This window comes from Polypterus senegalus, chromosome 1 (genome assembly GCF_016835505.1).
Source record: "Polypterus senegalus isolate Bchr_013 chromosome 1, ASM1683550v1, whole genome shotgun sequence".
NCBI lineage: Eukaryota > Metazoa > Chordata > Cladistia > Polypteriformes > Polypteridae > Polypterus > Polypterus senegalus.
This window is the reverse complement of record NC_053154.1, coordinates 36,995,329-37,018,565: the sequence shown is the minus strand read 5'-3', so window position 1 is coordinate 37,018,565 and position 23,237 is coordinate 36,995,329. Positions and strand designations below refer to the sequence as shown.

At 41.8% G+C, this 23,237-nt stretch overlaps 1 protein-coding gene across 3 annotated transcripts in view; it reads right to left on the bottom strand.

The window, feature by feature from the left end:
* Positions 1-20,758, bottom strand: part of LOC120524635 (butyrophilin subfamily 1 member A1-like) — a 38,043-nt gene extending 17,285 nt beyond the window's left edge. Inside the window, exons 1-2 of one of the 3 annotated variants that reach the window (XM_039746473.1) lie at positions 20,393-20,758; positions 886-960 (exon numbers count right to left, since the gene is read on the bottom strand). In XM_039746473.1, coding sequence (XP_039602407.1) covers positions 886-958 — 73 coding nt within the window. In that variant the 5' untranslated portion in view covers positions 959-960; positions 20,393-20,758. Of the gene's footprint in view, positions 1-885; positions 961-20,097; positions 20,253-20,392 lie in introns of those variants that run through there. The other 2 variants (XM_039746478.1, XM_039746468.1) reach the window with 2 other exon arrangements.
* Positions 20,759-23,237: the final 2,479 nt, after the last annotated feature.

The following is a 23,237-nucleotide window of genomic DNA, read 5'->3' as shown; positions in this document are numbered from 1 at the left end:
TTACAATCCCATACTTTACTACTTAATACTAACATAATTAATAATTACATTTTTGCGTTGAAACAACTCAACTGTATAGAAGAGTTTTTATGCAAATAACAAAACATCTTGAATATAACTTTAAATTGCACAATTAATGATAACAGTCCTTCAGTATACACATATGAATGCAGCTTCTTGCCTCTTCTATAGATAACTCAGACAGAATTCAGACATTTTTAGCCTTAGGTTCATTAGTGGTCACTTGAAATGAGAACATCAGTCCATGCGTTTGTAAGGCCTCAGATGGCTGAGTAGTTTAATCCTCGAAGGTTATGTGCCATGTTACGGTGGTGCCCTGGCTAGTGATGCCCCCTCACAGCTCCAGTGTTGTGGGCTCAGGACCCAAGTAAGGTACATTCTGTGCAGAGTTTCCCAGCTGTCCCTCCTGTCTATATATATTTTCTTAACCATTAACAAATAAAAATTAAGGTCATATGCCACAATGTTATCCTCAGTACATGCACATGTCCAACTTACAGATAACATATGAAAAGGTACATTCTGTGTACAGTTTGCTGGCTGTCAATGTATGTTTTCTTAATGAAGTTCATTTTTTTTACCCATATCCCAAATATGTTCAGGATAAGTTGGTTGGCAAATGTAAACTGGCCCAATACGAGTAAAAATAGATTTCCACATCAGAAGAGCCTGGTTTCTGACATAGTAAGCAGCAGTTTCAAGAATGAACAAAGATATTAAGGTAAGAAACGTTATATGCCAGGATCTTATCCACAGCATGTGTGCTGTAGCCTGGAAAAGGAAAATGAAGGCATGTGGGAGCTGCACTGATCTGAACCCCCCCAGAACCTTATTGAAGAAAAACACCAATGGGATCATCCTCACTTTGTAACTGACAAGGCGAGAAATACAGGAATGTCAAGAGCACCAGTCCTTCACACTTCAGCCACTGCATCATGCCTATAAAATGACAAAAAGAACAAGAAAGTCAGCTATTTTTTAAATTTCCACTTGAGAAGTGATTTAAAGCAAATAAGTATGGAGAACAATATGAAGAAAATCAATATAAGAAGCCTGGATTCTGAAAGTATGAAGCACAATATTATGAAGTTAACTATCATCTAACTTTCACACTTCCTATGATAGCTACCCTGTGTCCAATTACTTTGTGGGCAAATCCTAGTTTAGTAATTATTTGTAAAGATTTTGACTAAATTCTTTTCTTGTTTGACTACATCTAATAACAATATTATTAACAAATATTGAACTCTCCTTAACTACCTCCCCACCTCTCTCCCTTCTTTAAACTCCATATCACCATAGCATAACAATATGAAACACAATGTGCATAACTATATAAAAAAATGAAGCTGACTGCATGCATGTTTGTTTGCCAGTCTGGCTGAACCAGTTTTCATGAACATGTGCATATGTGTTGCTGGTGGACCAACTTAAAACATAAGCTATGTGGCATATCAAGAAGAGATGTTATAGTGAACAGGAGCAACGCAAAAACCAGTGCAGACATACAGTTCCCAACAGGCAGCAGGAGTGGACTGGAATGGAGGACACGGTTATCACGGTGCACAAAGTTTTGTATCTGCCAAAGTGGAACTGCAGGTACAGATTTTGTCTAAGAGTATGTCTTTTTATCTAATTGTGGGCTTAGTTATGTTGAATTTCCAAAAGTTCTTCAATCTTTGTTTTTACCTAGACCCTTTTCACCTCCCAAAAAACTTTTGAAACTCTAACACAGCCTTTTTAGTGCGTTTTGCAGTTATGGAATCGTATTTGAAACAAAGTTTAGCATCAATTTTGTAAACCTCCAAGGTAACTCAACTGTGTTGCTCTACTATCTATTATTCTGTGATTTTATATTATAAGTGGGTTTAGAAAATGAATGGATGGAAATAATACACAACCAATGGAGTGGGATTCAGATCGCTACACAAGGACAGTGGCAGCCTGCTGCATGTTGGTTAAACATGCAGGTACAAATTTTATTGCACTGTTTAAATACGGCATTAGAGTTTAAACAAACTAATGACAGTGTGTTTTTTACCAAAGCCAAACCTTACATTTTTTAAAAACTCAATGCTATTGTACAGATGTATATCATTACTAATCATATCATATCATTACTCAATACTGAGATAAACCAGGATGAAACACAATAAAACACGATTTAGTGGTAGATGCTGAGTCCCGTGTAGGTAGAAGGCTGAAATTTGGCAGGCTCATTCCTTACAGCTTACTTACAAAAGTTGGGCAGGTTTCATTTCAAATTCTACGCATAATGGTCATAACTGGAACCTATTTTTCTCCATATACTGTAATGGACTGCAGGTCGATAGGCGTGGGGGAGTTGCGTGTCACATCATCACGCCTCCCACGTAATCACGTGAACTAACTGTGAACGCAGTGCGTAGAAAACAAGGAAGAGCTCCCAAAGAGCGCTGAAGAAAAACCCACACAAGCATATTCATAAGTGCAGCTACTGCGAAACAAAGCACGTGTAAACCGTAAGTTTAAATTAAGTTTATAGACACGCTCCCTCTGCCTTCGAATACTTTATTCGCGAGATACAAGTTAAATGAGAAGACACAAGGTATAAACGAGACTTTGGATCACTTTGTAACGGAGTTAAAATTGCTGTAGCGAGAAACTTTTAAGTGCCGGGTCTTAGCTAACATTAAATAAAGCCGTGGACATTGCAACATCACACAAGAGAGCAGCTCACGTGAACTGACTGAACGCAGGAGCATGCTGGGAGAGAGAAGTACTGGCTAGGAAAATCACGGATTCTCAGCAGCGCTTGACGCAGATGGCAGCTCTTAACAAACATTCTAAACAATTAAGACACATTTACGCCAAATTTATTTACTGACAACGCAATTAATCCGGTAAGTATAACTCACTCAACCTGGAGGTAAGTGAAGAAAATTTGGAAAGTTTACAAAATTATATTGATCAAGTTTTTGAGTCTGTTGTCATGGGGCCTAAGAAAGCAGCAGCTACACGGAAACACCTGCTACCAAGAGAAGCCGTCCTCAAGATTCCCCGAGGCGACCTCATCTCCCGCAAGGATATATTAGAATTATTAGATTCTATAGATAAAAGGCTTTTGGGATTTGAGGGACGACTCCACCTGCTCGAAATTCTACACCAGGAGTTCCAGAACCTCCGACAATCTCTGGAATTCAGCCAGGATCAGGTGGAGCGGCTTGCTGCTGAAAACGCTCTCTGCGGGAGACTGTGTCTTCCCTGACAGAGGGATGACACGGATCTCCCAGGACAACAAGACCCTGAAGGAGACGGTTTTGGATCTTCAGGCCCGCAGCATGAGAGACAATCTGGTGTTCGAGGCCTGCCGGAGCAGACGGAGGACAACCGGAGGATTGCGAACAAACAATCAAGTATTTTCTCCAGACCCACATGAAGATACCCAAGAAACGGTAAAAACATCACCTTTCACCGGGTACATCGCCTTGGAGCCAAGAGAGCAGACAGCAGAAGACCTCGTCCCATCGTGGCTAAATTTGAGCATTTTAAACAGAAGGATTTTGTTAAGAGCCACGGAAAGAGCTCAAAGGGAAAAATTTTAGCGTGAATGATCAATTTCCTAAAGAAATTTTGGATCGCCGCAGAGTTCTGTTCCCAATCGTAAAAATTCATCCAAGAAGGGAGCCGCGCTGTCATTTCTGTGGACAAGCTCTACGTCAACAACAGGCTGTACAAGGAGCGAGGAGTGACAGACTGGCTTTATTAGCCCAACATCAGGTCACAAGTTTATTTTCTTATCGGGATTCACTGGGTATGAGCATGTCAGGATATAAAAAAAGCTGCTATATCCGTGTTTAGATGATGGGATCACCTGTTCTCTCACCACCCCACACCTCTAACACCTTTTCTTTTTACTTTTTCTTTTCTTTTTTCAACCTTTATCACTCTTTCCTTTCCTTCTTTTTCCTGCTTCTGGAACTTTACATCCGCATGACACAATCACACAACTTTCCTACACTCGCCAGCACACACACAACGCATACAAACACTAGATTATAATTATTACATTTTATCATACAACCACAAACACTTTTGGTTCTGTCTGATTATTATTATTATTATTATTATTGTCTGATTATTATCAGCTTTAGTATTATTATCAGCATTAGTATTATTAGTATTATTATTATTATCAGCATTAGTATTATTATCATCAGTACTATTATCATCAGCATTATTATTATTATTTTCAGTATTAATATTATTATTATTATCAGCATTAATATTATTATCATAGCATTATATATTATTATTTTATTATTGCATTATTATATATATATTTTTTATTTATTATTTATTTTTTTTTTCAGATTAAATTATACATTTATTTACTTAACTAACTCACATGAAGGCACCATACATTAGCTAATCACACACACAACTATGGGTACACTAAGGTTTGTCAGTTGGAATGTTCATGGAACTGGCTCTAGAGAGAAGAGATTAAAGATTTTTGATCAGCTTAAAAGACTGCAGGCAGATGTTGTCTTATTACAAGAGACTCATAGGTCTGCCACAGTTGCAGATGAACTTAAAACATCTGAGTTTCCCAGACTGTTTTCTGTCCCCTATAACTCTAGACAAAGAGGTGTAGCTATTTTAATACACAAAAATACAAATTTCAAAGTATTGGACACAGTCTCAGATCCAGATGGTAGATTTATAATACTAAAACTATCTATACAAAATCAAAGCTTATGTATTGTTAGCATATACTGTCCAAACATAGATGACCCGCATTCTTTCATAATTTTTCTCTGTACTCTCCGAACACTTGGACTGTCCACTTATACTTGCGGAGATTTTAATTTTTGGATGGATCATTCTTCAGACAGGCTCAGTACAGCTGGGACTCAGAGCATTGGCATTCCACTAATATAGTCAAACAGTATATGAGTGATTATGGGCTTTGTGATGCATGGCGATCTTTTATCCCAGCCGTAGAGAGTATACTTTTTTCTCACATGTTCATCACTCTCACTCACGTTTGGACTATTTTCTAGTCAGCAGCTCATTATTGGCTGACATTTCAGACACTGAGATACACCCTATAGTTGTCAGCGATCATGCTCCAGTTTCTTTAACTCTGTTAAATAAGAAAACAATCCCATCAGGTAAAACTGGAGGTTTAATACGTCACTGCTTAAAGATGAAGGTTTTGTGGAATATTATAAAAAAGAGTGGGCTTTATATTTAGAACACAATGACATTCCTGGAACATCAGCATCTGTTCTCTGGGAGGCAGGGAAAGCAGTGATGAGAGGTAAAATAATTTCCTTCTCATCACATAAGAAAAAAATAGAAAACAAACGTATTCAGGAATTAGAAGAAATCATTAAGTCTCTAGAGGCATCCCCAGAAGAAGAATTACAAAACAAATTGCGTAAAAGTAAACTAGAACTTAAAGGAATTATTGACAAAAACACAATTTTAGCACAAAGACTACGAATAGAAAACTTTGAACACGGTAATAAATCAGGCAAGTTTTTAGCCAACCAGTTAAAAATAAACAAAGAGAAAACTGCCATATCTGCTGTTAAAGACTCAACTGGGAATATAGTATATGACCCTGAAAGAATAAACAACACTTTCAGAGATTTTTACAAAACCTTGTACTCACCACAGATTAACCCATCAGATAATGAGATCAATGAGTTTCTAGACAGGATAATACTTCCTAAATTATCAGATAGCCAAGCTACAGTCCTGGACTCGCCATTAACATCAGATGAGCTTCAGGAAGCTCTTAACTCCATGCCTAATAGGAAGGCTCCAGGTCCAGATGGGTTTCCAGCAGAGTTCTACAAAGAATTCTGGATCATTCTGGCTCCAACATTCTTCAGAATGATGTGTGAAATACAAGAAAATGGTAGACTACAGCCAAACATGAATTCAGCCAACATTAGTCTCCTGTTAAAACCAGGCAAAGATCCTATATTTCCTACCAGCTATCCCCAATTTCTCTTATTAATGTTGACCTGAAAATAATTTGTAAAGCCCTTGCAAAAAGATTAGAGAAGGTAACCCCTTTCATAATACATCCAGACCAAACTGGTTTCATTAAGGGGAGACATTCATCCACAAATTCACGTAGATTACTCAACTTAATAGACTTTTCTTATAGCAGAAACATGGAAACCAGTATATTATCTCTCGATGCAGAAAAGGCTTTTGATAGAGTTAACTGGAAGTTCTTATTTGCAACTTTACATAAATTTGGTTTTGGAAACTTCTTCATAAACTGGTTAAAAATTTTATACAGTTCACCAACAGCATGCGTCAGGACAAATGACCAAACATCAGATAGCTTCTGTCTTCAGAGGGGGACCAGGCAGGGATGCCCTCTCTCCCTCGCTATTTGCTATCTTTATTGAACCACTAGCAGCAGCAATCAGGCAAACTACAGTTATTAAAGGCATAAAGTGTAAGAACATAGAACATAAAATCAGTCTTTATGCAGATGACGTGTTACTTTATCTTCAGAATTCTCAATCCTCTCTCTCCCAGGCAATTGAACTAATAAACTCCTTTTCAAGAGTTTCAGATTATTCAATAAACTGGTTAAAATCCACAGTTCTTCCAATTAATTTCTCTTTTGTCAATTCCCTTAATACACAATTGGAATCAGGGAATATTACATACCTGGGCATTCATGTCTCTCCCAGGCTGGCAGATCTAACTAAACTAAACTACATCCCACTATTAAAGAAAGTGGAAGATGATCTTGCTAGATGGAAATCCTTACCGATATCACTTATGGGGAGGGTTGCCACAATTAAAATGATGGTTTTACCAAGAATCAATTACTTATTTTCTATGATCCCAAACAAGCCATCATCTGATTGGTTTAGATCCCTGGACTCCTCCATCACTAAATTCCTTTGGAAGGATAAACCTCCACGAATTAGCTTAAAAACACTACAGAAGACCAAAGATAGAGGAGGGTTGGATCTACCCAACTTCTATCATTATTTCTTAACCAACAGGCTCCAATATATACCAAGATGGTTGCAACATAACCCGCTGGATGAGTCCTGGTTAGATGTAGAACAGACACTTTGCAATACTATAGAGCTTTGGACCTACCGTTTATTAGCTCAAAAATAAGAAAGCATGAAAGCTTTAAAAGTATTAATATCAGTACCTCACTGACAGCATGGTGGGAATATCTAAAAATGACGGAGTCTTCACTAATTCCATGCAGACGCACACCCATCTGGAATAATCCTGACATATTGCAAAACAATAAAATGATGAACCTCCCATACTGGAAAAGTAAAGGAATTCTATACATGGAACACATAGTTGAAGGATTGGATTTCATTCCATTTAACAGAATAGTCTCCCAATTTGGGATAGACAAGAATAGATTTTAGAATATCTCCAAATTAAATCAGTAGTTAAAGAAAAATTTAAGCTTAAAGTAGAATTACAAACACCATCAAGGGTATTAGACTTCTGTAATCTCAAACACCCCAAATTACTGTCTAAAGTATATAAAACATTGACCAAAATAGATGATACAATAGCAATTCCTATAGGCAAATGGGAGGAGGATCTATTAGTTAGCTTTGATCAGACTTTCTGGTCCCAAACCTGTTTAAAAACTTTTAAAACGATCAGAAACCCCAATTTACAACTAATTCAATACAAAATTCTACACAGAGTACACTATACAGGTCATCGGATGTTCAGGATGGGATTTGTGCCATCTGACACCTGCACACACTGCACAGACAACATTCCTGACAGTTATATCCACGCACTGTGGTCATGTCCACCTGTTCAGGGATTCTGGTATAGAGTATGTGAAGACCTGTCAAAGTGTCTGAAATGTGATATCCCAACTTCCCCCTCATTTTGCTTGCTGGGGAACCTAGAGGATGTCCCGATTGAAACAAATTTGGTTCACGTGGTTCTCACTGCCATATGCATCGCTAAGAAAACTATCCTCATAAACTGGAAAAACAAAGATAATCTTTGCATTAACCAGTATAGAAATCTTTTATTGGATCATATTACACTTGAGACAGCCTCTGCCTCCACTTCAAATCAATCTCTCTGGGCTCCTTTGATCGGTTCCATCACATAGCGATGATGGAGGGTCATTGATATGGTCCTGCGGGATGCTGTGGTTGATGTGGTGGAGAGTCTGAGCTTGGAGTATCTGGAGGATCCCTGGGGTGGGTTCACTAGGGGGGTCTTGGGCTGGGGGCTGCTGCCCACTCTGGTGGTGCTTGGGTTACCTCGGGGTGGGCTTCTGGTGGTTGTGTGTGGGGCCTTAGGGGGTCTTGGCGGTGGCTGCGGTCGCTGCCTAGTGGCTGCAATGCCCTGGGTTGGTCTGGGTGTGGGCCTGGTGGCTTAGGGTTGGGGCGGCCGTCCCGGATGGGGATATGGGTGGGGCCTTGGGGATTGGGTCCTGGCATGTACGCTGCGGGAAGAGGGCGGAACATGCGGCAGTTCCACCATGGGGGAGGGGGATGTCCGGGAGGGGGAGGATCTAGCTTTATCCTGGGTGTCTTATGTCTTACTTAATCTGAATGTTGAGTAAATGTGGGGATGGGAGTAAATATTCTGCTGGGGTGGTGTGGGTTGGTGGCCTCAGACTCCGTGGGGCTCTGTGATGCTGCTGCTTGGGCCATGGCTAGATAGGCTGGGGCCTCCGTGCCCGGGTGGATTTTGGGAGCGGAGGTGCCTATTGGGGCCAGTAGGGGAGCTGGCTCCCTGGAGGGCTCAGGCCCCTCAGCCGTTCCTCCCCATCCTCAGACATTTCCCTCCTCCTGCTCCTTCACATCATCACACAAACATGCACATAGGGCCTTGGGGTGTGGGTAAGTCAGGGGTGCTGGTATGGATCCCGTTTCCGCAGTCCTGTGGCAGCCTACACCCCAATTTTATTTGCACATTAAACACTTCCACAAAAAACATTCCACACAAATGCACACTTAGGGCCTTGGGGTGGGCACACTCAACGGCATCCGGTGGGGAAATTTCAGCCTCACTCCGGTGCGGTGTCCACTTCCAATTTTAAACTGCACCTAGTCACGGAGAGTTTTGGGGGGGAGGTGGGGCTGTGTGTTGGCATCAGCTGGTGTAGGCCACATGGTGCCGGCACTGCCCCCCCCCAACCACAAAATGCACCTTATCAACACACACCAACACTACATTAGAGCAGGCGGAGGGAGACTAGAGGTCTTATTACACCTCTGTTCTCAGTTAGCTGCCGGGGCTGGAGGCTAGGAGTGGGAGCTGGCCGTCTGCCTGTGGTCTGGAGTGGTGGGTTGCTTTGCTCTCGTTGGAGGGGGTGCCTGCTCACTATTACCCCTGCGAACGGGCTAACTCTGGCGTCCAGGAATGGCTGTACCTCAGGTGCGGCAGCACCGGGACCAGAGTTAGTAGGGTGTGTGTGGGGAGTGTGAATGGGTGTCTGGCGTACATCCTTGTAAGTCTTGGGTTGTATGTGTATGTGAGAGCATGAGGGAGGGAGTGTATGACTGTGTTTGTGTGTGACTGTATATGTCAGGTGGGGTTTTGGACTCCTCCCCTCTCCTGGGACATCTGGCAATACTACAACATCTTTGCCTACCCTCCCCTGCCTTAAGCATCTGTCTGGTCGCTCCCGGTGGCTGCCTGGTGGGATCTGGTTCCCTGGGCTCTGTTGGATCCTCGGCGGGGTGGGTGCCCTGGGTCCCGGGCTGCTGGGTTCGGGCCCGGCCGACTCGGGGTGGCGGCTGCGGCGGGCCTGAGGGCTTGCCGTTGATATCTCCGGGACTCTGCCGGCTGCTGGTTGTGACCCCGGGGTGATCCTCTGCGCCTCTCGGGGGGTTGGGGCTTCTCTGGTGACGGCCTCCCTGGGGTCTCCAGCTCTGGGGTGACCTCTGGGCTTGGAACTCCCTCCATCTTCCGCGCGTTTTGGGGGCAGGTCTGTGGCCCTTCACACTCACTATTGGATGCTCCTATAGAGAAACCTTACACATACAAGCGTGCGTCGCACACAGGTGCTCACATGGTGATTTCATAAGTATGACTTGGACATCTTCAGCACATGATCTAAGGTTGTGGTGGCCTAAATGCCTCAGTAATAATTACTGTATGATTGTCAGCAAACATTTTTACTTTTATATATCTTCATGTAGCTGATGCAGCAATGTTTTTGTCTTGTGGTTTCCCCCTCTTTCTGCAGGTCTAGAAGCGGATTCTGGTTCATTTATTGTTTATTCTATACGAAACCCCGAGCTGAGCTCCACAGCTAACGTGGTCTTGCGGAAGCAACTTTGTCACGCTGCCACCAAATACTCACGGAAAAATCCACAAGTCAATACACACGCTGTCTCTGATACCCTCTGATCTCCCATTTCAATTCAGATGCCTCCAATTTCCAGTAAGGCTCTGCTGCGATGACAAGTAATAAGTCTCGGGGACAGACCCTACAAAAGGTTGCCATTGATTTCAGGCAACATTGCTTTTCTCCTGGACAACTATACGTTGCATTCTCAAGAGTGAGCTCGCGCAGCTTGGTCATATTACAACTGGAGTGCTGAACTGACAACGTGCTATGCAAAGAGAACTATAACAATCGTAATAAACGAACAATAAAACACCGGAGAACCCGTTGATAAAATAAAGGCAACTTCCTTGGCGAAGCAAGGAAAAAGGATGGCCTTATATGTCGTTCATTTATAAAACAGCGGAGAAGCTGTGTAAAGGCTGCTTCACAAAAACAGCGGGCCTTATATGGGCAGGCAGTCAGCTAAAGAAAGGAATCAATAAATATCTATAATCGTAATAAACGAACAAAAATAGCGTTGAAGCGCTGATTCAATAAAGGAGATGGGTACCTGAACAGTAAAGTAAGTCTCAAATAGCTACACAATAACTATAACAATCATAATAAGCGAACAATGAAATAGTACAGAACCGCAAAGCAAGGAGAGAGGACGGCCTTATATGGCATTCATTTATAAAGCAGCGGAGAAGCTGTGTGAAGGTAGCTACACAAAAACAGCAGAGTGCCACACTCTGAATGTATTTCTCGCATCCCGTTATACCCTCTGATCTCCCATTTCAATTGAAATGCCTCAAATTTCCAGTAAGGCTCTGCTTCGATGACAAGTAATGAGTCTCAGGGACAGACCCTACAAAAGGTTGCCATTGATTTGAGGCAACATTGCTTTCCTCCTGGACAACTATATGTTGCATTCTCAAAAGTAATCTCAGTGCACAGCTTGGTCATATTACAATATGACTGCTAAACTGACAACGTAGTATACAAAGAGATCCTTAACAGATAGTTATTGGTATATTTTCCCTCAGTTTAAAAGGTTTTCTTTTCTTCTTAATAAAATTTAAAAGCAGTACTTAGCTGCAAAGCGCGTTTGCTATATACAGTATATATATATATATATATATATATATACTGTATATATACATACATACACACACATACAGTATACTGTATATACAATATATATATATATATATGCGTCTGTGTGTGTGTGTATATATATATATGTGTGTGTGTATGTATGTGTATATGTATGTGTATATATATGTAAATATGTATATGTATATATGTGTATATGTAGATATGTATATGTGTTTATACTGTATGTGCGTGTTGTAATGGATGGCCGGGTTCCACGCCCGGCCCTTTTGCTCATGTTCCGGGGAAGCCACTAGAGACTCCGCAGTACATTTCCCCGGGACGCTTGGAACCCTCAAATGAGCGGGTGAACGGGTAGGAGTTTCCTGCCTGCTTCCACTCTTGCAAAGGTCGAGCCAAAGGGAGTCGAGTGTGCTACAACTGCGGCAACTGTGGCCACATCTGGCGGTGTTGTCCTGTGAGGGCGTCCAAGTGGCAACAACGTCGGGCAACACCCCAGACCATTTGCTTATATTTCCACAGGGCAGAACCGTAGTGCTGAGGACACCAACTCCCCATTATGGAGAAGACCAGCCCTCGCGGACGGGCCACTGAGTCCCACAAGACTCATCTGGAAGGGGTGGTGTAATGGACAGCCGGGTCCCATGCCCGGTCGGGACGACCCTGCTGTATATGGTCCGGGGGAGCAGCCATGGACTTCTCAGTACCTCCCCCGGGGCGCTTGGTGGCAGCCTCCCTGGTTGATGATGCCTCAGTTTCCCGCAGGGTTTCATGGGAAATGGAGTTCTCCACAATCCTGTGGGGACCCAGGATGGCCGCCAGGATTGAGACAGATAATTAAGCCCAGCTGGTTTAATCATCAGGCCCACACGGGAGTGCAATTGGGAACAGGTGAACATGCACCAGGAGCACTCTCGGGAGGGCCATAAGGAGCCAGCAACCACCACTCTGGGCCAGAATCAGGAGGAAGAGGACGAGGTTGCCTGAGAGGAGGAGTGGTGGTGCTAGCGGAAGGATTGCTGTGTGTAAAGTAAGGTGTTTTGGGACTGTGTTATACCTGTGGGGTTCATGGGAAGACATGCCCCACAGGGGAAGAGTGTTTGAACTGTTTAAGTGTTTGGGACTGTGTTGGGCCTGTGGGACATGGGGAAGGCGATACACGGGTGAAGAGAAAATAAAGTTCTGTTTAATTTACACGTGCCTCAGTGTGAATCTGTCCTGGGTCGGGCTTTATATAGCCTTATTCACAGTGTATATAAATATATAACAGCAACACTCATAACACTGACAAAACAATTACATTGACAATCATGTTACGTTATTTTTAAAATGTTTCCTTTTCTTTTCCATAACTTCTTTAACACACTACTTCTCCGCTGCGGCGTGGGTATTTTGCTAGTATAATATATAGTTGCCTCTTAAGATTAGAAATTTATGGTTTCTATTATTCACAAGTTGGCCATGAACAATAAAAATATTTTTGGGGTTTGAAGAAAGGTTGCAGGAACTCGCAGACAACGCATAAGCCAAAAATATATAAACAATTTGCATCACATAAAATCATGTAATATAACAATATCAGTGTTACTTAACACTAGAATTCCTGAAGCCTACATAAAACTTGTAATCTCAGCCCACCTTAAATCCCTTCGCACCTCTCCAGCGTCTTTTGTTTTGTAAATGTGTCAATTAGCACAAACAGCAAGCAGCCTGCTATCCCATCTCCCAACCGACTCTCCCAGCTCAAACCTTGTTTATCTGGGAGTGAGGTACCTGGAGCTGTATAGAGTAAATAATATATCGTTATTTGGAACACATGCATTTCATGTGTGTTCCGTGTCTACAAAGATCTATGTAAGTGTAGGATGACAATAAATGCAAGAAATGTTGAACACATACCTAAACGACAAACTTTTTTCATGTTTTAGTAATAACGACAAACTTTTGACATGGAGTCTATAATGTGTGAAGACTGACTTTCACAAAAGGTACAAGTATAACAAAACATATATACTGATGCTCTGTCTAAGAAAGGACAGAGCGAATATACTTCCTTAGAAGTCTGGCGTCTTTCAACATCTGCAATAAGATGCTGCAGATGTTCTATCAGACGGTTGTGGCAAGTGCCCTCTTCTACATGGTGGTGTGCTGGGGAGGCAGCATAAAGAAGAGGGACGCCTCACGCCTGGACAAACTGGTGAGGAAGGCAGGCTCTATTGTAGGCACGGAGCTGGACAGTTTGACATCCGTGGCAGAGCGACGGGCACTGAGCAGACTCCTGTCAGTCATGGAGAATTCACTGAATCCACTGAACAGTTTCATCTCCAGACAGAAGAGCAGCTTCAGCGACAGACTGCTGTCACTGTCCTGCTCCACTGACAGACTGAGGAGATCATTCTTTTCCGCACTATGCGACTCTTCAATTCCACCCAGGTAAAACGTTAACCTTATACAAAAGTTACTGTCTGTTATACCTGCACTTTTATCACTCTTTAATTTAATATTGTTCTTTATGTATACTGCTGCTGGAGTATGTGGATTTCCCCTTGGGATTAATAAAGTATCTATCTAAGAATATAACCGAAGAAAAAGAAATCGGGTTAGTGTACTTCAGTGTCATGACTGCTTTGGTGGTACAGCGGTAAAAACCGCTGACTCCTATTTAAAGGGTCGCTGGTTCAAGCCTCTCCGTATCTCAAAATAAACGTTTTGAGCTCTTATTGTTGCTTGAGCTGCAAGAGCTTTTTACTCTTCCTGCGTTGGTGGGGAGATGGGATAGCAGGCTGCTTGCTGCTTGTGCTAATCAACACATTTACAAAACAAAAGACGCTGAATGGAGAGGGCAAAGGGATTTAAGGTGGGCCAGGATTACGGGTTTTTTCATAGGCTTCAGGAATTCTAGTGTTAGTATTCATTAGTATTGAAAGTTATTTTTGGTATAAAAAAAAAAACTCACTCTGAGATTTATGCCAGTTACCTTCCGCCTAAACTGCTCCCTTAGTTATTCAACATAGCTATTTATATTGATTTGCATATTCAAATATGCAAAATTCTGTGAGGAGTCGGGGTGGGGCTGTAGGCATGTGCATGTATGTTATAATTTATGTTGATTGGGATTTATAAAGAGGAAATGTGTGGAACTTTGCTAATGCATAATTTGTATGCATCTGAATTTTTTTGTGTGTATACACATTTCTGTTTTTGTCCATATGCCACTTTTTACTGTATATTCTACGCACAGCCTTATACATGAAGCCCCCGGCCTGGCACTCGATTTTCTTTTGTCTCTCCTCAAGAATGAACCTGTTAGTGAAGGAATCCATCTGTTCTTTTTAATCTGAAGAAGGGAATTAATGCAGGATGACTGCTAATATCACTGCTGCTTGCTGTGTTTGTGTGTACTGAAGTGACATCACTAGTTTGGATAAATGCTTTGAGAACATTCCTGAGCCTCATGCATAAATGGTGTATACACACAAAAATGTTTCCATGCTCACTTCAAGATGTATAAAAACTTTGAGTAAAGCCATGCACAATTTTAACGGCAGGCTTACACCATGTGTATGCAAGTTTCTGCTCGATTTTGCAAACGGGTAGCACCCACTGTCAACGCAGTGCTGTTTCTAACGTTCCTTTCTTTTTTAGATTTGCATCCATAACTCGGGATTTATCAAATACACTGAGACTAATTGCATATCATTTACATTTGGAAAACCGGACATTGCTGCGAATTGTGCTTTCATGTTTGCCAGTTCAACCACAGTGTAAAGAAATCTTATCTATCTGGATGACAAGCGAATAATACCATCCTATACAGCTGGCATGGCACAACTCAGTGATGATGTTTGTGAAATACCTGGGGCCTCATGTATAAACAGTGCGTACGCACAGAAATGTTGTGTAAGAACGTGTCCATGTTCAGATCGTGATGTATAAAACCTAAACTTGGCGTAAAGCCACACACATTTCCATGGTACTTCATACCCTGTCATACACAAGTTCTCCGCTCGGTTTTGTAGACTGGTGGCACCCAGTGTCAAAGCAGTGCTACTGTTCCTGTCCGGTTATCCTTTCTTTTCCTAATGTGGCTTTATAAATACACTGAAATTAACTGCATATTGTTTATTAGTGTAATGTATCTGATTGTAATTAACCTGTAACAATATAATGGTCCACGGAATGGTCAAACTATTCCAAGTACCATAGTTGCTTTAGCGTTGTTACTCTCACTGCACCTTCTTTTTCTTCTTTCAGCTGCTCCCGTTAGGGTTGCCACAGCGGATCATCTTTTTCCATATTACTCTCACTGCACCACTCGGAGCAGCTGATCGGAAAGAGAATTATCGGTATACAGCATCAAGCACATGCTGCCTCAGCCATGCTTCCTATTTGAACTGCTTCTCATATGACAAACGCTTCAAATCTTTCCTGTACGGATCTCGCAGTTCAAAAAGAGTTTCATCCCAAGAACTCTAAACACACTCAAACAGTCCATCAACTGCTCCTTGTAGTACTGTTAGTACTTATTAGTACAGTTACGTCACTGTAAACTTGCAGTACAGTTATAATATTGCACAACCTGAGCCAATTAATAAAAATGTATTTACATATGATGGCGATATTATTTTTAAGATGAAATGCAGCAAAATATGTTTATTATATTATACAGATAAAACTTTAACTTCATTTAAATAATCTATATTGTTAATAATTAAAGGATACGGTGTCGCTACGCTAGCAAGGATCTGGCGCTCTGCTCACGCATTGCTCCTGCTGCACACTGTATGCTTCACTGGGACTGGTGTGAAGGATAGAATAATTAAACATGTACTACGAAGATATTTCAATGTTCCTTAAAAGTTTTGAAGAGTCGCCATTATATGCTTACAGATGGCTTAACGTCTATTACAGAGCTGATTGTGTGGTGATCAGTTACTTGGAGACAGAAAAGGAAGGACAGGAATTGGAAGTTAGTGCGTTTGAACGAGACAGTACTGCAGGGGCAGCCTTAGGCATGTGCAAACTGTGCACCTGCACAGGGCCAAATCCCAGGAGCCTCCACTCCAATATATATTGAATATAAAACAGAAAGAGAAAATAACGACACAGCTAAAAGCGCAGCAGTAAATTTTGACAAAAGTTAAACACTTTTGTCATGAGCCTGAGGAGGTTATGCAGTGTCCGCGGACGTGGCCATCCGCCGTGCATAAGCTACCTTACTGACATTGGCGGAAGGGGCCACCGATTCTTCCTCTGCCCAGGGCCGCCACATGCCTAGAGCCACCCATAAGTACTACCGTAATAAATTATTAAATCGAAGGTCGTGCACAATCACTGCGCCACCATGTTTAATAACGTGCTTTAACTCCTATCATCATGAAAATGACATCACGTATACATCTCAGTATTTTAGTTATTCAGAGAGCTGTAATATCACGAATGTCATGGATTCTGTGTCCTGTCGGAGGAAGAGAAAGCCGGTTTAAGAAGCGTAGTGATTCACACACATAGAAGAACACATACAAAAAACAAAGCATTTAACTACTTTACTTACAATGTGATATGAGAAACTAGTCAATTAAATGATTTTAAGATGAAGTTTATGATGTTCTACTTTAATGCAAAATAAACTGCGTGATTAAAGTGGAAATTTCAAGATTAAAGTTTACATTTCATGCTTTTTCCCCACTGTGTGTCTTTTTTTTTCTCTGTACCCTAATAAGCTTTCATATGACACTCAGACGTGGGCTACAACTCGCCTCTTCATGGCGACTTTGATATCTGACAACTTTTTTATTTTGGGCACTGTGCGACTTTGTGAACTTGAGCTTTCGAGTTTCTCCGACACACTATGTCACTTGATCAACTTCCTTTTGTTGATTATACCACTGTTTAAACCAATAAATAGTAATTTTTTCTTTGCCTCCACTTGGTATTCGCTGAAATTCTTCCATTTTCCCTCTTGCTTTTGTCATTGTCTTTTCACAGAACGCTGAGCTTAAGGGCCATTTATATTGGTTTGCATAATCAAAGAGGCGTAATTCTGGGAGGAGTTGGGGCGGGACAGCAGGCGCGTGCATGAACGTTACTTTTTACGCTGACCGGGATTTATGTAGCGAAAGAACGTGGAAGTTGGTGAACGCACAGATTCCTGCATCTGGACTTTTCTGTGCATAAGCACATTTCGGCTTTTGTGCTTACGTCATGTTATAGTGCGAGTTCTACGCACGCCGTTATGCATGAGGCCCCTGGTGAGTCAGCAAGTTCACGCTGAAAAGCTCCTGTGGCTAAAAACCTGAGCGTGAAAAGAACTTGCAAAGGAGCAGGTACAGCAATGCAATTAATTTTGGTGTATTTGATAAAGCCGTCACCATAGATGCAAATATGCAAAAGAAAGGGAAACGACACAGAAACAGTAGCATTGCTTTGATGTTGAGTGCCAACAGTTTGCAAAACCAAACAGAAAAGTGCATATGCAAGGTGGTGGTGGGGGGTTATTGTGATAGTGTGTGTGGCTTTACGCCAAGTTTAGTTTTTATGCATCTCGAAGTGTGGGAGGAAACAGGCATACGCAACATTTTTGTGCATACATACCATTTGTTCATGAGGCCCCAAATGATCAGATGACTTGACAGTTTCTTTAAAATGTAAAATAAAAAATACAAAGGTTTGTGTTTTGCGTTTAATTCATTGATAAGAAATGTTCACGCAATGTGAGAGCATGCAGTCTACATATTTAAACTTTATTCAATGAACATTCAGTAATTTGGTTTAACAAAATAATTTGTTTTTACACTTAATTAAAATAAGTCAGAGTAACTCCAAAAAAGTTGTCATTGTAATCCCTTCCACTGTGGGTAGAGTAAATGGTTTGTTTATTGTTATGATAATTAATTAATTTTGAATTTCTCAATTCTTTTCTCTGGAATTTTTAAATATACAATGCTTATAAAAAGGGTTTAGCCCTTGGAAGTGTTCACATTTTATTATTATACAATATTGCATTACAGACAACTAAGTTTAGTGTTCTTCATTATCTCTGTTATATATATGTAATTAATTTAGACAACTTTACACAGATCTGTTTTAACTTTGACACTTAAGTGTCTCTTTCTGTTGCTCAATTTCAAAAAAGCCAAATTAAATCCATTGTTAATAAGCATTTAAAAATAAAATGTGACAAATTCCAAGGTGGTAAATACTTTTTTGTGTAAATGTAGTAAACAAATAATTTTTTGAATGTACCCTCCTACCTCCATATTTCAGTATTTGGCTGCTGTTTAGACTCAAACTACTAACTTTACATATTTTTTCTTATTTATGCACCACTGCAAGCGGATTACTACAACAGCTTTAGCTTTTAAGAAAGATGGAAAACAAGTTATTTTGCACATCACAAAAAGTACTTAGCAGACATTATATATACACACACACAGAGAGTATATAAAATGAACTGAAGTGAAGCATGAGCCACAATGTGGTCAGTGGTTGGTTGACAAAGAAATAAAAGGTAAAAAGAAACAGTGAATCAGCCTTAATAGCACAACTGCATTCAGTGAATAACAAATTGATAACTCAATATAAACACAAGAAAATACTCAAATATTTTGTGATTAACAACAATGGATACATTTTTGTTCCTTGAAAGAGAGTCCTGTACAAAATAAGGAGCAACACCTGTTAACTTTTACAGTTAATGTGTTTTCAAAACCTTTTTAATCCTCAATTAATCAAAAGAGTACTTGATTAAGTGTGAACAGCCAAAGTGTTGTTTTTATAAACTTAACTTTATGCACCGTTACATCCATCTGGTTTTCTGTTTGAAGATGCCCACTTTCGCGTACTCTTATAATTTCTACAGCAGATTCGCCATCTTTTTACTAAACCCTATTTGTTTCAGTTTCGGTGACACCGGTATTTGCGCCCTCAGTAATGGGCGTCCTTCACAATTTAAAATGAAGCCTAGTTTGTCAGATAATTCACATTTGGTTAAACGGCACCTCGGAAATTCCCCATTATAGGCGATGCCGGTCCGCGTGCCATGCAGTGGACTCAATGGTAACTAATACACTATCTCGAAGGCCCAGGGGTTTAAATCAGACCATCTGAGTAGACCATGTATGGCGCCCACCAGCCCTTTTCTACGTGTTTCTTGTTTTTTCCATCATTACAAAGACATACTGCATGTGTTACTTTCTCTGGCCCCTCTACACGTACCCCCGTGAGTGGGTGAGGACGGCTGCTGCACGCATGTTGCCCAGAGTTAAGTTACCCCCTGCTATACGTGATCCCTGAACATGAAGGCTCAGGCTGCAAGAGAAATGAAGTACAAAAACAAATCCCTACGCGCCCTCCTTTGGAAATGCTCGGCTTTTACTCCTCTAGTGATCATAAACGTTCGTAATCGCTGTGTCTGCCTTGACTGACGCAAATCGACAGAAAGCGCAGGAGCTTAGGAAAATACTAGGGACCACCGCCCATTTCCTCCATTTGAATCCGGAGGCCGTGAACAACAAAACATGAATTGACTATACACACACGCGCGTAACAATATGGTAATTTTCAATAAACGTGAATAAATTATATGTACAAACGTTTACGTAATGTACAATAGCAAAAGGGCTGCATTTATGCGATCGGGACATACGGACCTTTTCGCGACGGTCGCTCCTCTCCACATGGAAATCCTGTACCAGATTTAACGTTGGCCTCGGTCCATTCGAATCGCCGCCTCTACGCGGGTATTTCTAAATATTCCAGTTGAAGGATCTCAGTGCTGTCTGCAAGAAACAAAAGGCACCACAGGCTGCGCCAGGCCAGCTCATCCCGGCTTCTTTTCTTTCACTTTCGCTATTGTAATAAAGTCACGCAACAGCACAAGCTGGGAAAACATGAAGCGAAATGAACCGGAAGTGCCTAATCGGAGTTACTTATACCATTCCATTCCATTTTCTAAATTCCGTTAATACTGAGCAGTGTGGCTGAAGCCTATCTCATCATGTATAGGGGGCAAGGCAGGAACAGTCACGGGACAGGACGCCGGAAGCAGACAACACCAGACACACATCATGGCCACTTAAATGTCGCTCGTCCACAAAACGTAAATGGTTTCAGACTGTGGTAGAAAAAGAGCACCTGTTGGTAACTTGGGACGCGCAGGGAGGGCATGTAAAGTTCACACAGTGAGAATTCAGGACGGGAACCCTGCTGTCCTTCCTGCTGCCACCGCTCTGCCCGTGTCATTTATAGTAAAGTCGTAATCTCCGGTGAGGAAAGGAAAGTTAGCAGTGCAGTTGTGAGTCGGAGCTGTCTGACATCCCACCAGAATGCGAGCGCCTCTCAAGTTCTGAACCTCCGCCCCCTGGACCCCACCCGTCTCTCTCTCTCTCTCTCTCTCCTTCTCTTTCTCACTGTCGTTTCTCACATTCACCCTTCGTTTTCCTCCCACATCCCCATCAGAGTGTAACTGCAGCTCACTACACCGATCTACTGAAATGTGCTTTCTTTCCTACAAAATGTACATTGTTTAAAAAAGAGTCATAATAAAACATATGCTCAGAAGTAGATTTACCCACCACCAAACCAGTCGTGCTGAATGATGTTACAGGCAGCATAACATTCTCCACAGCTTCTGCAGACCCTTTAACGTCTGTCACATGTGCTCAGGGTGAACCTGCTCTTATCTGTGAAAAGCACAGGGTGCCAGTGTTGGACCTACCAATTCTGGTATTCTCAAATGCCAATCGAGCTAAACAGCGCTGGGCAGAGAGCACAGGGCCCCTAGAGGACTTTGGGCCCTCAGGCCACCGTCATGAAGTCTGTTTCTGGTTGTTTGGTCAGAGACATTCACACAAGTGGCCAGCTGGAGGTCATTTTGTAGGCTCTAGCAGTGCTCTTCCTGTTCCTCCTTGCCCAAAGGAGCAGATACCGGTCCTGCTGATGGGTTAAGGACCTTCTACGGTCCTGTCCAGCTCTCCTAGAGTAACTGACTGTCTCCTGGAATCTCCTTCATGCCCTTCAGACTGTGCTGGAAAACACAGCAAACCTTCTGGCAATGACACGTATTGATGTGCCGTACTGGAGAAGTTGGACTACCTGTGCCACCTCTGTAGGGTCCAGGTATCGCCTCATGCTACCAGTAGTGACACTGACTGTAGCCTAATGCAAAATTAGTGAAGAAACAGTCACAAAAGATGAGGAGGGAAAAATGTCAGTGGCCTCCACCTGTTAAACCATTCCTGTTTTGGGGGTCGTCTCATTGTTGCCCCTCTAGTGCACCTCTTGTTAATTTCATTAACACCAAAGCAGCTAAAACTGATTAACAACCCCCTCTGCTACTTAACTGACCAGATCAATAGCCCAATAGTTTCATTGACTTGATGTTATACTCTGATTAAAAAGTGTTCCCTTAATTTTTCTGAGCAGTATATAAAAAAAATCTCCTTGTAAACCCTCTTGCCCCGAACCCAAAACTCACATTGTAAAGTAATTCTGGTACGATTTTAAGCTCGATTTGCAGTAGCCGACTTGTTTTCTGAGACAGCCCAAATTTCAGCATATTTGGCCATCGTTTTACATGCAGAATGAGAGGGGCCCTGGTGCCCGATGACATCTTACCATGGGGTTGACTGGAAGAATTTCTTTCTTGTCAGAAATTTCAGTCAACTGCCTTGTAGTGTAAGCAGTCTCACTGATCGACTCTCTGATGTCCAGTAATTCACTATGCAGCGGCTGCAGCGAGTAGGCACGAGACTATAATATAATTTAACAACCACATGCATGCTAAGACAATTACTTCAAAGGGTCGGCCAGAAGACAATGAATTCGTCTTCGAAGTGATTAATGATAACAGCAGTTGAGAAATGATTGGTATTGCATTTAACTTATGTTGTGATGTAGTGACTGGACATTGCACATTGGGTATTTCCATTGTCCCGCTCACCATTTCGATTTAAAAACGCAATATAGCAACACACATAAAACTAAGTGACGAATGACAGAAGTGTCTTAGAAAATATTTACAGGAAGAACCAGAAATAAATACACACAATGGTGAATTATATAGACTACGTATCTCCAGTTCTCTCTCTAATATTGACAGACCATATTGTCCATGCCTCACCTAGCTTCCACATGCCCAGTTACGACTTTTTCTGTACTTTGTAGATTCAGAGCACAGTGCAGTTACAGTCAGCGACATGATTTTTCTCTTTGTTGATTTTTGACAAGTCTGTGGTCATGTTGCTTTTTGTCAGTTGGGTAAAACTGTCCGTTGGGGCCATCTGCACCTATAGCTTGAGTACCCACATTGTGGCATGTCAATCGGACCAAACGTGCTACTACAGTTTCAGCACATACTGTATATGACCGGCGATTGTATTGTGCAGTAAGAGTAAATGCTTGACAATGATTCCTACAAATCGCACATATCCATGGCCTAAAAGCAATGATTCAAGTTTAGTTCAGTCTCTGCATTTTATTCCCAACCATCCTGCACAGAGTACACCATCATTTATCCATCTATCCATTATCCAACCCGCTATATCCTAACTACAGGGTCACGGGGGTCTGCTGGAGCCAATCCCAGCCAACATAGGGCACAAGGCAGGAAACAAACCCCAGGCAGGGTGCCAGCCCACTGCAGGACACATACACCAAGCACAATTTAGGATCGCCAGTGCACCTAACCTGCATGTCTTTGGACTGTTGTAGGAAACTGGAGCACCCGGAGGAAACCCACGCAGACATGAAGAGAACATGCAAACTCCACGCAGGGAGGACCCAGGTCACC